Source organism: Meleagris gallopavo, chromosome Z, assembly GCF_000146605.3.
Source record: "Meleagris gallopavo isolate NT-WF06-2002-E0010 breed Aviagen turkey brand Nicholas breeding stock chromosome Z, Turkey_5.1, whole genome shotgun sequence".
Taxonomy (NCBI): domain Eukaryota; kingdom Metazoa; phylum Chordata; class Aves; order Galliformes; family Phasianidae; genus Meleagris; species Meleagris gallopavo.
Genome location: NC_015041.2, coordinates 1,818,392 through 1,835,773, shown reverse-complemented (window position 1 = coordinate 1,835,773; position 17,382 = coordinate 1,818,392). Strand labels below are relative to the sequence as shown.

The following is a 17,382-nucleotide window of genomic DNA, read 5'->3' as shown; positions in this document are numbered from 1 at the left end:
ACATGCAGGAGGAGCTTTTCCTCTTCCACCATTCTGAATGTTATACAAACATCCAAACTGAATTACTTCTGAAAACTGTAACTCAATTTTTTTTAAAGGAAAAAATGAAATGGGACTGCTGTTTTGTGTATGATGGGGAAGAAATGACTGCTGTACAACAATTTTGGTGGGATTCATTTTCTCTATCTTAATCCATCTAGACTAGCTTACTAGTCTTGATCCTGTCTGAACCTGATAAAGAACGAGGGAGAGGGATGCTCCAGAGAATGCTGCAGCCCACTGGTTAGGAAACCACTCCTGCATGATTTGGCCATGCAGAGTTCAGCCTTGAAGGAGTTAAGACCATGAGTATAATTTTTGGAATGACAAATAAATGAGACGAATCATGTTTTCTTTCTTTTCATTGCCTCTGATGGATGGGAAAGTTGAAAGCTATTGCAGAGAAAAGCATTATACCTAGGAACAAACATGGTTGATTCTATTCACAGTGGAGCAGTGCTGTCCCTAGGCAATATATAGTGTGGCAGGAGATGATATAACATGTTTACACTAATCGTCAAGGATAAAAGGTCTTTTTCCTCAATTGGTTCAACCAGGAGTAATCATGGAATACACAAAGATGAAAGAGGAGAGATGGTTCATGACTTGTCCCCTCTTTAGATAAGCTGGATAAAGTTCAGCATGATGTCAGTGCTCTGTATGATCTAATCACAAACAGACTCTCTGAAACCTCTCTGTAATCTGCTCCTTCCTACTGGTTGTCACCGCTCATAATGCAATAAAATGCTTCATCATTAATACCCTTCATCTCTCATTCAATGAGAAGGGCAGAACTGTCTCCTGTCGCTGTCATCTCCCATTCTCCTCTTGTTTTCATTTCTATCGCCTTTGTGAGATAGGCCTGAATTTCATAAAAAGGTCATAGAAAGCTCTGCCATTATATTAGGTGGATTGCCAGACAGATAAACAAATCTCTCTTCTGTCTTTAGTATTTCACTAAGTTTTTCAGACAAACAGCAGGCAGAGCAGCTAGAGAGATGAAAAATAGCGAGGGCAGCACTAAGACACTGCCAGGAGAATTTTGATATTCTCCATTCAAACCTCAGAAACTGCATAAATTACTACTGGTAAATCAAAAAATAAAAAAGAAAACAGAGACAGGTAGAGATCAGGGGCTGATATGAGCACTGGTGTGGCAGAATCCCCTTACAAGGTGAATATTTTAGACAAAGCCAGGGTGAGAGGATGTGTGATGTGCCTCAATCTGGCATGAGGCAGTTGTGTATGTGGCTGCGGCTTTCATTCAGCAACCTGACAGAAGTCGTCATAAAAAGAGGCAACGATCCCAAGAAATGACATAGAAATCCCATTTCTTGGCTCTTGCAGATTTTAACTTTTCTATATGCATTGAGGGTTGTTATTTCACTGCTTGAGATAAATGGTCTCAAAACATTTTAAAAAGGAGAGTGAATGATTGCTCTCCTCTTTGGACAAAGCAGATGATGCCAACAAAAACCCAGAGCCCACAAGCTCCTGGGTTGACATTAATCTATTTGTCAATTCCATGTAATCAATGGACCTGACCTAAAAGGAAAAGGAGGCCCCTGACCACCTCAGCATGGTCTGGAAATAGGTTATGGTTAAGATTTCCTCAGAGGAAGTAGTGAGAAGTTAAGTATAGGCTTTGTGTCTAAATATTTCATGCCCTCTGCTTAGGTAAGGATGGATCCTATAGAATAACACTGCTGTGACAAGCAGATAGCCAAAATGGCTGTGTTGCATCATAGTAGAGCTAGATTATGCTTTTTTCACATAATTTCAAATTATTTATGTTTTCCATTGCTAGAAATCGAGCTTCATATTAGAAAAGTCATTAAATATCCACCACAGACATACCTCCAATATCACTGGTTTTAACTTGAATAGTGTAAGTTGTGTCCTCCATCATCTGCTCATCATTTATCATGGCTGGCATCTCACACACAAGACTTCCCTTGGCATTTTTCACCTTTGACAGCCAATCACCATATGTAAATGTGGCCACTTCCTGATTAGTCAGGTTCCTCATGACTATCTGCAAAGAGACAACGCCAAGGAAAAAGCATCAGGTACAGTTTGAAGGAGGGTAGATATTAAACTTATGAAGTGCAAAGCATGGTATAACATGGGTAGAGTTTGGTCACAGATTGAAAATCTGCAATCAGTTCTTTGGGGATCAACTAAGGTCTCCCCTACAGACAGTATCTGCTGTGTTGAACAGTCAAGGGAAACAGTCATCATAATATTGGACTTTCCCGTGCATGGGGTAAAGTGTAGGAAAAAATGTGTTCTTCTGACATAGACAAAGCTGTTTTCTAGGAAAGTCAGATATTTTCTGGATGCCTGTGTGGTATTAATGCGAAGGAAGAAGGAAAAAAGAATTATTAAAAGTCACATTCATTCTCCTGGAGTACATACTATCCTTTTTTTGCTCATCTCTTCTGCATAAATCCACAGTAATCATTGCAGAAAGATGCAGACCAACCCCAAACAAGAAACACAAGATAAATGAGGCCAGCAGAATTTAAGGCTTCAGATGTTTTTTCCCTCTGTGAAAAAGTGACAGAACAAGCAACGTGCAACAGATATTACTCATACTGCCTCATGTATCAGTGGAAAGATCTGAGATACTCTGGTGTTAAGAACAGAATAAGAACCTGGAATAGAGAATAGAACAGGAAAGAGAGTTACTCCAGTAAATAGCAAATAAAATACCCACCTTTGAGCACATTTGAGCTTTTCCCAGTTTTAAATGGGTGTCAGCAGAGCATCAGTCTACCGAGAAGGAGGTGATGCATTTGCATACAGCAAGAACCTGGGAATGCACTGCCACTAAATTGGGAGAGTTGGAGGGAAGGGAGGAGATAAGGCTGCAAGCTACCATTTGTGTTACTGTCTAGCAAAAACACAAAGACCATACCCAAGAGAAGCAGTGCATCAGCAAACAATGCACATCTCTGCTAAGGTCATGGAAACAAGAGCTCAGATGTTTCTGAGAGGTGTGACATGATACTAGGAAGGAAGAATCATGGAACTGTGGTGAATTAAGTTAAAAGAGACTCATGGTGATGTTTAGTCCCACTCCATGCTCCAAGAGGGCTAAATGCAAGGCCATACATAGATGAGTAGAGTAGAAGTGTAGAGATTTCCCACATCACTGAGCTGCACAACCCTTGATGTGAAGATTTCCCTCCTTACATCCAATCAGGAGTTTTCCTTCTGCAACCTGCACACCTGGCTTCACGCCCTTTCACCACCCACCTCTGAGATTCTGTCCTCAAACAGCAGTGTTCCAGCCTATGCCTTTCTGTTGACCCCAGCTGAGCTGAGCTGGAGCCTTCAGCAGTTCAAAAGAAGATACTGTTCCAGGTTATAAGGAATGATTTTAAAGATGGCAGTAGATTTGTTGAAGCTGAAGCAGTAGTGATGGTATTTGTGTGTTGTACGGCTCTGTGGGCAGGACACTCATCTGGGTTTTCTTTCTGATTGATCATAGAGTCATAATATCATAGAATCATCAGTGTTGGAAAAGACCTCCAGGATCATCCACCTATCACCAGTATGTCCCACTAAACCATATTCCTCAGTGCAACATCTAAACTCTTCTTGAACACCTCCAGGGACAGTGACTCAACCATGTCCTCGTGCAGCCCATTCCAGAGCCTGACCACTAAGAGACAAAATTTTTCCTAACATCCTAACCTGATGAAATTTGAGGCCATTCCTAGATGCTAAGCAGGTACCACAAGACCAGCCTATGGAAGAGAGTTGGAATGGATGGGCTTCAAGGTCACTTCCAACTCAACCACTCTGAGATTCTACGTCATTCAAGGCATCTCTGTCTCTCTCAGGAGAAACTCCATGCTGATCAGAGGAGGCCTAGGTAGTTTGGGAGAAGAGGCAGATGCAGAGCTGTGATTTGGATCAACAATCAAGGAGGACTGAGATGCTCCTTAGAAATGAGACTTCTTCTTCACACTGTACAGAAGTTATTTTTTAGGATACCTATATTCACTGTGGACATCCTGCCTGCTTTTAAGACAAAACATTATCACTAATTACACATGTATTTTAAATGGGCTGTGGAATGCCTATAAAAATGAAAAGTAAAAGTGGGAGCAGTGTTAAAGAATAAGATGTTGATAACTTTCTTTGTAGCTCAGCAAATATTGTAGTTGCCAGGAATTCAAGCCAGCTCAAAATTAAAAGTACACTGTGTATCATGGAATCATAGTATGATTTGAGTTGGAAGGAGCCATTAAATGTCATCTAGTCCAAACCAGCTGCAATAAACAGGGACATCTATAGTGGTAACAGGAAGGGCTGACGTGTCCATTCGTCTGATTTACCTCCAGACAGCCTTCTCCAAGCTGCAGCACCAAACAAGCTCCCCAGGGATTCACACCCTACTAATGCCAATACAAGTACATTCTTGATTTCACCTCTAAAGAATCAGCCACAATTTTTGTTACGGTTTTGTTGTGTCTCATTAGTTTCACTTAATATTACGGTCTTCTAACTGAAACAAAAAGACTTTGCACTGTGACAAAGAGTGACAATCAGCTTCAGCTATAATGCATTGTCTTGAATTCTCTTAAGCTCCTTCAAATAAAGGAAAGAGGATAGAGACAAAGTCCCATATCCAGGATTATTTGTTTGAATGCAATGCAATTAGAGTTTCATTAAGGCAGCTTCTTATCTCCCTGGCTTTGACGGCATGAAGTTGCATTAAAATTCCTAGGGAACCAGCTCTGCAGAATTCAACCATTTGGGTTGAATCCAACCACATTTGGACAAAGGGGTTTTCTGTTTGCAAAGTGGGACACCACATCTATAAAATGCTGTAGACAGATACACCTAACTATAGCAATAATAGAATAACCAATAGCATTCACTCTACCCCAATGCATCACTGACCAATTTTTTTTCCCTCTTGCAGTTAAGCTTCAGCACTGACATCTTATTGCCATTTTTGGTGCCGTTTGAGCCTTTGTCTCCAAGTGCACTGCTTTACTGTGATTCTGAATGAAATATCAATGTATTTAATCTAGATAGGAAAAAAAAAGAAAGAAAGAAAGAAAAAAAAAGACTGCTCCCTGCTTGTAAATTGAATCTTTTGGCAGTATGAAACATCATTGATAATTGATGCATTTTAATTGGTATTTATGCACTTGCATTTCTGGTAAACCAAAAGTAGCATAAGTTATGGCCAGCAAACAGTGTACAAAAAGAGTAAAGAGAATTTAAAAGGTCATTTATTGTTATTTTAATAGAAGAACGACACTGAAAATATTTTGTAAATAAATGGAGCAACAAATGGTTAATTAGGGGGTTGATAGCTTAATCTAGCTTCTCATTTCATTGTGCTAGTTAGCACTAACTGTGAACCATCTGTCTGAGAGTTTAGCACTACCCCCACAAGTATTTCATTATGCAGCTTTAATATGCACTTTTGACAGAAATGGAAATGGGCTCAGATCAGTTTTCATGTCACACCAAGCGACATAAGTTTTCAAGGCTGGAATACAAATCAGAGAACACAAATCCTTCCTCCCCTTCACTGGAGCACTCCCATCCCAGCTCCACTGCCTGCAATGCAAATGCTGTGTTTACCTTTGCAGGGAAGGTGGAAATGAAAACTAACAAATAAAGTTCTCTGCATACCACTAGGGTGTGGATATATGCATCACTAGGAGATCCTCTGTTTCTCCAAGAAAAATAGAAACTATGGGTACAGCTTTCAAAGCCCATAAAATCTTTTTCCCAAGGAGTGGCACTTATGGCCCACCTGTTGCTTCCATAGAGACATGAGGGCTATAAATTCATCAGCTGTGTCCAAGTGAGAGCTCCTTTTGCCTGCATCTCTGGGAAAGCCTTGCTGTGGGTGGGATGGTCCAGCAGGTTGTGTGTTAGAGTGGCTGGATAAAGCTAGGGATATGCTACCTGCCTTTGAGCTATTGCTAATTCATGGCTGTGAGACCTGAAATGCATCTGCATGAATAAGCTTGAGATGAGTTCATTTTATATGATTACAATCCATAAAACTCAGGGGAAGTTATAGGGGAAGTGGCAAAGAGAGATTGACCATGATGACTGAATCAAAGCAGAGAGCAGACTGAGTTATTCCTCAGGCACAGGGAGAAAAATCGTGTGTCTGTGGCATCCATTTGGGAGACATATGCTGAAGGTCTAATGCTTTGGAAAGCTGCAAAAGAGCTGCTGTGAAAGAAGTTAAAAGTGCTAGCGCTCAAGTTTAAGAAAGCAGGGCAATGCAGTGAAGCTTTGTAGACCATGGCAGGTGAACAGTGCCTCATCACTGGACTGGAAAATAGTGGCTGCCTAGGATCAGCGTTTAGAAACACATTATTTACAGAGAAATGAAGGATAACTTTGGACTAGTAGAAAGGATAAAGGAGCTGAGGTCGTGCCTTGAACCATTGGATCTTTCGCTGCTCTTATCAAGAAGTCGAGTTGTAGAAACCCAGCAGGATATCTCCTCCAGAAACATGGCCTCCAGAAGCATGCAAAATGAGGTCGGCAGAAATGCTCTCCTTCTTCAATGACATCTAATGATGTGGAATTGGCATGCCACTCTATCTCTACCCTAGAAATACAATGATCAGGCCAGTAGTAAAGAAACTACGCTGTACACCCAAACAAAAGTGCTGTTCACAAGGAGCTGGTGGCTGGGTAGGGAAGATTAAGGCAAGCATAGTGCCTTTTAGCAAGATAGGACACCAGGGAAAAATACAATCAACAGAAGCGGTTAGAGCCATTTTACATACTGTATTCAAAACTCAGGAAGAAAATGACACTTTCCTTGTACTACCAGGAAAAGAAAGAAATCTGCTTGCATGCTAGATAAAGGGAAAGGCTTTGCTTGAGAGGATGGATTATCTGGACAAGTGCTCACTGCCTTTCTCCTCTTTCCCAAACGGGGGGAGGCTTAACACAAGCAGGATGCACAGCAGTGAGTGACGCAGAGCACATTACCCTCTCCAGGAACCAGTCTGGGCGCATCCCCTTCGCATCTGTCCTGATCCTCATCTTCCTCAGGGGTGCGATATCGGCAATTTCCATGATGAAGCTGTCCTCTTGGCCCCGCTCAAATCTGGAGGGATTGAAAGACCAAGGAGGTTTCCTGCTGTCTCACCACGTCATCGCACCTCGATCCTCATGTAGCTCATGCTTTGCCAACATCCTTGCACTGAAGGTTTATGAGTATGTTTTACGGGACTTGAGCTCTCTTGCCCTACGATCACCAGCTACGTGTGTTTTTGGCAAGCTGTCTTGGGCCAGATCTGACAGGAATTCCTCCTCCCCCAGAAAATCAAGCCCGTATGAGGTACCTGGAGCAGTTCCAGGCAGCCTGCAGCGTGCATTACCATTCTGATTGCAACCAGAGCAATCAGGTTTCTGCACATCACCTTCCCCCTGGCAGCTGCCCACGTGCCTGCCCTTAGCCCATCCTTAATGGAAGGCAAAGCAATTGTTCTTAATCTTCTTTTGCTAAGATGCATCGCAGAACTTTGCATTTGCTGTGGTGATGGACAGTAACTGCAGCTCAGCTAAATACAGCCATGTGATTGCTAGCCAGCCCAAAGCCCACGTTTAGTAACTGAAGACAAATGGTGTTACAAAGGGGCTCAAACTGACCATCCCACACCCCCTCCTGAGTCTGGATTTGCAAACCAGCCTCATCTTTGCTGAGAACTGAGGTGGGTTTTTTATAATGCTGCTTCAAACATCTTACCCTATGCTTGGCTACTGCATACAGGCACCAGGAGGTGTAGGAACTGCTCATCCTTAGCAATCAGCAGAAAGAAGGAAAAGGGGGAAAGCAGCTAACATATGCTTCCTGAAGAAGACATCATACCGGCCAGGACTGCCACTACTTTACCTCCCTTGTAACATCAGTGTTGCCAAGAAGAAACTCTTGCTTCAGTGCCTGTGTTGCTTCAGGCTCAGTAGTACTTGGTTTAGAACAAATGAATCTGCCAGCTTTGCCCCAAATACTCTGGCAGACTTGCTGCAAGCATGCAGATGGAAATCCACCCCTTGCTAGGAGCAGGGCAGCCACATGCAGGGATCTGTCCAGCACCAGCATGGCCACATGTTGAGTTGTGTTGAGGTCCACATTTGCAAAAAAAAAAATCTCTTCATGAGCAAGCAATAAGGTGGGACCTGAATCATCTGAACAATCTGGGGAGAGCTCTGCAAGATACGGGCACTACCATAATACAGATAAACCAGCATGATGCTATCTTGTCCCTGGCACAGTACTCAGCCACCTACTGCTGCACAGTGCCAAAGCACAAAGAAAAAAACATTCTTTTAGCAACCCCTGCTCAGATTACACCCTGCAGCATGAATGTGATTATCCTCACACTATTATCTGAGCCACATGGCTGCAGATGTTAGCAATAGGGCTTGGCTCGAGCTTCTCAGTTTTCATCCAGCATTGCTTCCCCTCCACTCCCAGAGGCATTTGGACAGGGTGTTCTGGTCCCAGCTAACAGTTATTAAAGGCTGTGTTCGCTCTTAAAAAAACTCCCCTCTATTATTTGTCTTTGTGTGGTACTGGATACCAGGACAGCCCTTTTCACCATGAGAAAGAGAATGGGCTTTTGTGCCTGGATTGGACTGATTTCTATTTCTGTGTCAGGCAAAGGTGTGACCCTTCCAACCTGGATCATCCTGTGGTCCTGTCACTGGTTTTCAGTGCAATCACTGTTACTTAGAAAGCTGCAAAACTAAGAAATAGACCTCTCTGTAAGTCTGATACTCACCTGTTACTTCCTAGAAGTCATTATATGAGATGGAAATAATTTCAAAGGGGACAAAGCAAGTAATCCAGTTGCATTTTTCTATCCCGAATTTATATGAACATGAACAGAACTCCTCCCCAGAAAACAGAAATGAGAAGAAGTACCAAGAGGAACTGTCTGGCACCTTGCCTTTTCTAGGACACTGAAGCATTTATCTGAGGGATTTCATTAAGCTTTCCTACCATGTCTGCACTTATAAATATTTCTATTGCCCAGAGGTCTTGGCAATAACAGTAATGTAGCTAAAATTGCTTTAAATCTGTGACAGGTTAGGCAGACAGCTCTTCATAATGGACTAAGCTGCTGTGAGTGATTTGGCACTGCGTGATCCCCGTGAAGATGAAGTGTCTTTTACCCATTTGGTAAGAGATGCATCAGTACCTCCACACAGAACACCAGATATCAATATCCTGGGAATATAAGCATACTAATTACTGTTTTTTTACATATCCTTCTTATTTATACCAGGAGTTTCTATCATCTTTTTTAGCTTTTATTCTGGTAGAAGATGTACCAGGCCACAAACATCTCACAAACTGTGCGGCACACTTTTGTTGAATTTTCATATCCTCATATCCTTTCATATCCTCATATCCTTTCATATCCTTATATCCTTTCACCACTCCACTCATATAGATAAATATGATATTTTTTTATAGGCCACATAGTTTATGGATGTTGCTTGCCTGGCCATGAAGAGCAAAACTGCACGGGCTGCAGCTGCCTCAGTGCCTTAGGAGAGCTTTGGCTGACGAACCCCAGTGTGAACTCTGCTTTGCTTCTAAGAATGAGCAGTCATGGTTTATTTTCCCACCTAGGCTTAAAAAATGGCAGACAGATGAGCATGGCATTGCCTGGGTCTTGGAAGGGGATGTCACTGGTTCTGGGACATGTTGCTAACTAATGCAGTGCCCTACGTGTTGGATGTTTTTGGTGGGGAGCAGCACGACGAGCTCTGGCTTCCCACAGAGATTTCCATCAGCAGCATCTCTGCTGCATTGGTCTCAGAGCAAACAAGACTTGTTGCTAGCTAAACACACAAAGGATTCAAACCTAGATGAACACACTTGCCCAGACACCCGCTCTGCTATGACATCCCCTCAGCAAATACCTCCATGCTTTGAGTCTTATCTTCAGTTACACAATGTGCGGTACCCAACACTGCAGTGGAGGATCTGCATTGCTTGGAGGCTGGGAAGAGTCCAGCATCACCTCAGCAAGCTGTGCTCAAACCATGTGGCCAAGGCTCCAGTGCTCCCGACACTCTGCTTTGCAGGGAACGTCAAGCTCAGAGGTCATCAGCTAATTAAATTTAAGCATAACAAAGCCTGCCTCTAAAAGATGGTTGGTGCCATGCTTGTCTTTGAGCATGCCAAAGCTTTCTGTGCTGAAGGTGTTAGGAACAGGAAAGCTTTAGGAAATGGATGGGTAGCATGTGGGATTTTTGGCTTGCAGAAGTGCTGGCGTCAAACTTCGGTTACAGCATTTGTTAGCTGTTCCTGCTGCAGAAAAACATGATATTTCACCTTTTTAGCAAAATCAGAGCGCTCAGTGTGGCATTCCATGCATCTCACATCCTATTTCCATCTCTCTGCACACCAAGACCACATCTGCCCAGGCAGATGTCATCACACGTCCCCTTCGTGCCAGCTGCAACGAGGCAGCTCTGGTTCCTAAATGGAATGGTTGCAGCAGTGTGGCACAGATCCAAAGCCAAGAAGTTTCATAGCCCCTTAACCCAGACTTTGGCAGCCCTCGTACTGCTTTAGGATGCAAGCTGTCTCACATCTGGCCAGCTAAGAAAGGAGGAGCAGATGGATTGGAGTCAGCACTTTCACAAGGCAGGCACAGGCATATTGGTTTGTCTTTCCTTAATTATGCAATCACTAATGGTTTCCCATCACAGCCATTAAATAATGTTTAGATTAAATTACTCACTCTACATAAAAGATGTGTTTTACAGAAATTGCACCTGTGGATTTCCTGAAACACGCAGAGTTTCTCTTGGGGTTGATGAAGGACTTCACCGCTCATCTTTCTGCTTGCAGTGTTTCTCTCTTAAGGCTGCTGAGGTTAAAAAATACTCCTACAAACGGCCACAGGATCATCTCCTCAGGTATACAGAGCACCTTTTTTCTCCACTCTGCTAAATACATAGCAGTAACTCTTAAAAGACTCCTGAGTTCAAGATCAATGAAATCAATGAGTTTCAGTAGGAGCATGATAAAAGCCTCAAATACTTCTTGACTTGATACTAGACTGTTATCACGCTGCTGCTCAGCAACAAAACTGACAAAGTTACCGTACCTATCTCCATTTTTATCCAGCTGCATCTCCTCGGTGTTCCCATTGGATCCAAAGACAGTCATGAAGATACCAGCGTCGGTACCGCCGCTTTCGATGTCTCCAGTCACAACTGTGACTTCGTATAGGACCTGTGGAAGGTTTCAAACAATGAGATCTCATTCAAAGATCTGCCCTTTACCCATGCAAAACCCTGGGCAAAAGGCTATCCAGGCTTTGCTTCTCTGCAAGAAATGTTTATAACATGGCTTATGGGATTTCCTTCATAGTAGGGTTTTTGGAGGTAAAAATAGAGAATGAAACTTCATACAGGACCTTCCTCTTTACATAATCTATCATTTGGGGAGCAGATTTTCTCAGTTTACATACAGTCCAAGAGGAAGGGACATCCAATATGATGAGCACGTGCTTGGAGCATGGTGGGGATCAACTGCAAAATGTTTCTCCCAAGTGCTTGGTGTGTCCATCTGGGTGACATTTCATCCAACACAGTTAACAAAGTTAAAGTCTACATGTCTAAGCACTTGGTACAAGGCAGCTCCCTCATTTCCCAAGCAGACACAGTACTGCATCCGACTGAGAGCGTTCCCAGATCTCCTACTTTAAAGCTATGCTGATTTGTGAAAGCTACTCTGCATCATTTTCACCTTATTAGCCTAACTTTGTTCTTTTCTCCTGACGTGTGAATAATAAGATTCAGAATAAAATATTTCAAAAGCATGGAAGTCCCAGTGGCTGTCAATGGTTTTAAGACTTCTGGGCCACTTAGATGCTTCCTGTACCTGTGATAACAAGACCTCTAGATTTGAGAGGAGAAAGAATAAAATGAAATAATCCCAACAGAACGTATTTCAAACAGCGTTCTGTCATGCATGTTTTATTGGCCTGAATTGCAGATGCCACATAAATCAATAATGCAAAGGAACAATATCACAGAAGAATTTATTTTTTATGTTCATTCAGACTTCAGCATCTTGTCTATCTTTTATTCATCCACACATTTAAATCATAGTAGAGCATCTTACTTGCTGTAAGTGGGAGAAGAAAAACTCTTTTACAAGTACATTAGGGGTTTTTAATGACTGTGATGGATACTAACTATTTCCTCTGTGTTTCGGAAGGCAAATACTGAATTTAAAACAAGGGGAAATATCAAACCAAGAAGAAAATTAAATTGAAGTGGGTACATATAGCTGTACAAGGGTCAAGCAAAAGCAAAATAAAACAGCATGAATTTTCTTGAAGCTAATAAAGGTTTTAGTCTTCTTTGAATTCTATTAAAAAAAAAAGGAAAAAAAAAAGAAGAAAAACATAGTAACTCAATTTCTAACTGCATCAATATATGAGGGAGCAGTCCCAAATCCCCTCTACTAGGAGAACGATCAGAAAGTTGGATGTGCACTTCTGATTTCATATCTCAAACATCTCTCCTGATTTTCTTCAAACCTTTCAGCAAGTATCTGGCCCAACATCACAGCAAAAAAATGTTATTTAGATGTATCTGTTTGTGGCATGCTTATGAAAAAAAATATTCAGCATCAGGCTTTTAAAAGGGAGGCTGAACAAAAATCCTCATTAGCATCCATCTCAATCTACAGGCAAATTGTCAGGTCACTGACAGGAATTTTCAAACTTTATCCAGGAGGTTAAACAACAAAGTGAAGTTTTGAAGCAATTATGTTTTAACCTTAGCATTCATCTGAAGGAGTTTATTTCCCCTCTTAGGGGATTTCTACTGCTGAAACCTGCTCTGATTTGTTAAATTCCTTGCAGTTGTTAGATATGTTTGCATGCTTTTGTGTGTCTGGGGAACAAACTATTTCAGGAGAAAATATTTAGCTTGGGGATCAAGAGCAGCACAAAGAAAAATTGATGTCCTTCAAAAGCGTAACCTCACTGTACACAGAAACACAACTATAGGTATTCAAAATTGACATACAGGCATTAATTAGAGTATTATTGTCCCACTCATCCAGATTGGCATTTCTATTATAAATCTTACCCTGGAATTCATCTTAGCTTAGCTTTCCAATTTGTACGTGGTTGACGTATGGCACAGCACACCTCACATCAAATTCCATACATTTGAATGGAAATACTGTATATTTTTTACATTGTTTGTTCAACTTTAATCTTTTAATCATTTGAAAGATCAAACTTACAAATGCCTACATGTTTCAACAGCTTCCAATTATTATTACTTTCTAACCAAATTAATGTTTTCCAGCTCCAGGTTAGAAAAGTGGACGCATAGCCGCAGGATGTGGAGATTATAATATCTCCCTCTTCAAATAAAAATCTCAAGCCACAAGCAGAAATCAAAGCATGAGAACTACTGGTGCATGACCTATACCAGCTCAGCTCCATGTTGAAGGTACAGGATGAGCTGAGGTCTTACCTTGATGCCCACGTTGACACAGTCCGCATCCAGGATGTTGAGGATTCGTGAGGTGAGACCATCACCCTTGTCTCTGGCCAGCCAGCATTTACAGACAAAGTTGTACATGACACCTTTGGTGGGCACGACGATGGTGAGCTCTTCCATCAGCCAGCAGCTCTCAGGGGTGGCACCGTCATGTCCCACCTATGAGAGTCACAGAGAAAACACGTGCTGGTTACTCCTCTTAGAGGAGAGCTGTGAATTGCTGTCTTTGGTCTCTGATGAGTACTGACTATGTACACTTTCATGCAAACCACTTTCACAGGGGAAGAGTTGAGCTGCACAACCATTTTTGCCCTTTCTGCTCAACGGGCAACACATCAGTGTGCATGGTAACTGATTCGGGAAGGGAAGCTTGGGTCATATCCTGCTTCTCATGAAGGAAGGCAGGATGATGCCATCCCCAAATGTAAGCAAAGGGACCATGAAGTAGGTGGAGTGCACTGACCTACATAAAAACACATCCACCCTCTTACTACTTCCGCCCCACCAACCACTACCCACTGCTGATCTCTGCACATTTCTCCATCCTTCCAAACCCTTCAGTTGTATTATTTGTATTATTCAAGGAATTCCCGCCTCACAAATCCATAGCTCTTTACTTCAAGTATGTGCATCAGGCTGCTTCTATTTCCTTATATTATATAGCCTCTGTGTTTGTATTGAGGAGCCAACAGAAGAAGCTGTCGCCAGTTGATTTGCAAAGACCACTTCCTCCATGCTTAACAGCAGACCATGCTATCCTGAACAGCAGGAAACCTTGTAAGAATGGCAGGAGCTTCACAAGCTCTGCATGTGTCTCTCTTACAGGATGCAGAAAATTCATCCTTACTTCCATGCAGAGATGATTATCTGTCTTAGGTGCTGTAAGAAATTCTTTCAGTCACTCCAATGAACAATCTGTACATGAAAGGTTGGATAAAAGAGCTACCTACAGCTCATTATTTTCAGAGAGAGTGTTGTTGATGCCATTACCGGGAAAATGAGGTCTTTAGCTTTCATCAAAAAGAATAAATTGTGAAACTTAGAGTTGCTCAGGAAACAGTTTTTTATAACAAGTTCATCTAGAGTAATGTATTGATCATGTCTTTTTTTGCCCCAAAACAAGTAATCTTTTTTTATCTGTCTCAGCTATCACTGCTATTAGGAACATTATTACTATACTAATGTCTATGCAGCTGCAGAAAATTAGAGTTAACCACCGGGGAAATTTCAAGTATACAATGGACACATTAATTCTCAGATTTCAGGGGTGTGAGGTGAATGGGAATACAACACATTCCCATTCCCTCTCTGTCAGCATGGCAGTCCTTCCCTTCACCCACAGCTCTGAGATCTGTGCAATGCCTCTTCAGATGTGTTGCAGAATGGTGTTGGTGAGGTGGTGAGGAAGGTTCACATCAGTGGTTCAGTTTTAAGGAAGGTCCTGATGATACCATTTAAGTCTGCTCTTTGGGCTTTATTACAGCCATCTCCTCATGCATTTTTCCAAGACATGGCTAAGACCAGATTTTCACAGCAATACTTAACTCCCTTGGTATCAGTGAAGGGACAGAACAAGGCGTTCTGCTCTCTGGGCACCTTGGAGAACATGCATGCAGGCAGATTTCCATGGTCCCATAGAATAACATTGTAAAGTCTGGGACAAATTCATTTAGTGCTGAGTCATCCTTATGGCTGGATCTGTAGAGTAGAGCACTAGAGTTCATCAGCTTGTTTCTGAATTTGTATTCAAGTCTGATAAGAATAAATGGATGAGTCCAACTTTCAGTTTCAAGCAAAGCTTCAGACTGGCCATGCCAATACGGCGAGCGATCTGAAGCCATGTCCACCAGCAGCATAGATTGAATGTACATGTCAGTATAAAGACAATTTGAGATATCTGAACAAGTCAGAGAGACAGCATTTCCGTGGCAGGAAAAGCCATAGTCTGCTTTGAAAATCTTTTTAATTCATTCCTGGGGGGACTGATGGGTACTTCAGACTACCACAACTAATGCACCATTTGCACTGAGCAGCTCACAAACACATCAGGGGGAAAATCATACGAAGGAAGACCTTGTGGTCTTCCAGGACCAGGTCTGTATTCAGTGGGGAACTGGACTTTTAACACTCCTGTCTCCTTGGCTTTGCTTTGTGCCTGTGGTTGAATGGCTCTGAACCAGGACTGGTTTAAAAACACACAGCTCAAAGCAGGACTTTTTAGAAGGCACCTCTCTGCAGCTGCAGCAACCTAGGAAGAAAGATGCTTTTGTTCATCAAAAGAAATACTAAAACTGATTTTAAGAACACGCTGTGAATGCTTTTGTTCATCAAAAGAAATACTAAAACTGATTTTAAGAACACGCTGTGAAGTGTGTGTACCCAATAATTCCTATTGTGTATTTTCATGTCAGCATGTCTTTTAAAGTATGGCAGTAGTAAATATTATAACTGTGAATTTACAAGACAGGTACAAATGGGACCCTTTCAAATTTGTTCATGTTCCACTGTTGTTGCTTCCACAATAGAGTTTTTGCCGCAGGAGAATAATGCTAGTCTAAAAGTGGCATCATGCTGCAAATCTTACAGCCTGTTGCCTGGGTTTTATGGAGGGCTTCTGGAAAAGAAATCCCCCTGCTAAGCTATCTGCACATGGTAACATATTCAGAACCTCTTGCTATCTTCCAGAAGCAGACAAAATGCCAAATCTGAGAATGAATTGTTTCTCACTCTCCCCAAGTAGATAACTAGCAATTTTCTGCAATGGCCCTGAACACTGCAATTTTCTACGAGAAACTGGCTCCATGGCAACCAAGGGATACAGGCACAGAGATACCATCACTGGGATGTGGGTGAACAGGGGCCTTCCAAGCAAAGGGTACTGCAGAAAGGAAAGCACAGAACCCGATGCAGGTGACCTCCAGCCACAATCCTGGGAGTCACAAACTAAAAAGGGAAAAACGAAAAAGAAACAAGACAGCAGACTGGTGGAATCAAGGAGGTTGGTGGTGAAAGGGTCCATAAGAGTGCTATCCATCCTCAAAGCGATGTCATTTGTTTTACTAATTCTGCATTTCATTTGCAAAGTTTTCTCTTCTTTCCCATTTGTAACCCTTGTGAAATTATTTATTTTCCTTTGCTTTCCTCTATTTCCAAGTCTCTGCCATATCTTCTACTCTCTGTTCCTTCCTCCCCACTCACTATCTGCTTACAAGCATATTGTTTTCCCCAGACAGCTCTCTCCCCTCTCTGACACAGAGCTATTATGTAGGTTTTTTCCTGCCTGTCTGAGCTGGGCTGACGAGGCTGCTTCCACATGCGTGCAGACTAGAAAAGAATAATTTCTATACTTGCTTCACTTTTCAACTTTGAATGAGAGATGGCCAGATAGAAAATTCCTTTAGCATCCGTAATAACCACGCACTTGGAGTGAATTAAGAAGATGTCTTGATAATGAACTCAAAAGTAGCATGGGCATTTCTCAGCGTGCCAGAATCCATTGCCTGAATGAAAACGAATGGGATTGCTTCAATCTATCAGCTGCTACAACAGGGTGCACAACTGCAAAGATTTTTAATTGGGATTTCTCCCTTTGTATCTCTTTCACACTTATCTTTCTGAATACATAAGTGCACACACCCAAAGGGATGTTTTTCATAACTCAAGTATAAAAAAGGTGAGGGGTGGGGTTAGGGTTAGGGTTAGGGTTAGGGTTAGGGTTAGGGTTAGGGTTAGGGTTAGGGTTAGGGTTAGGGTTAGGGCTAGGGCTAGGGCTGGGGCTGGGGTTGG

At 42.1% G+C, this 17,382-nt stretch overlaps 1 protein-coding gene across 1 annotated transcript in view; it reads right to left on the bottom strand.

Annotated features, from left to right (window-relative positions):
- Positions 1–17,382, bottom strand: part of LOXHD1 (lipoxygenase homology domains 1) — a 126,944-nt gene that overhangs the window by 20,080 nt on the left and 89,482 nt on the right. Inside the window, exons 33-37 of the mRNA XM_031557217.1 lie at positions 16,430–16,539; positions 13,570–13,755; positions 11,175–11,302; positions 7,033–7,150; positions 1,897–2,074 (exon numbers count right to left, since the gene is read on the bottom strand). Of these exons, the coding sequence (XP_031413077.1) occupies positions 1,897–2,074; positions 7,033–7,150; positions 11,175–11,302; positions 13,570–13,755; positions 16,430–16,539 (720 nt within the window). The remainder of the gene's footprint in view (positions 1–1,896; positions 2,075–7,032; positions 7,151–11,174; positions 11,303–13,569; positions 13,756–16,429; positions 16,540–17,382) is intronic.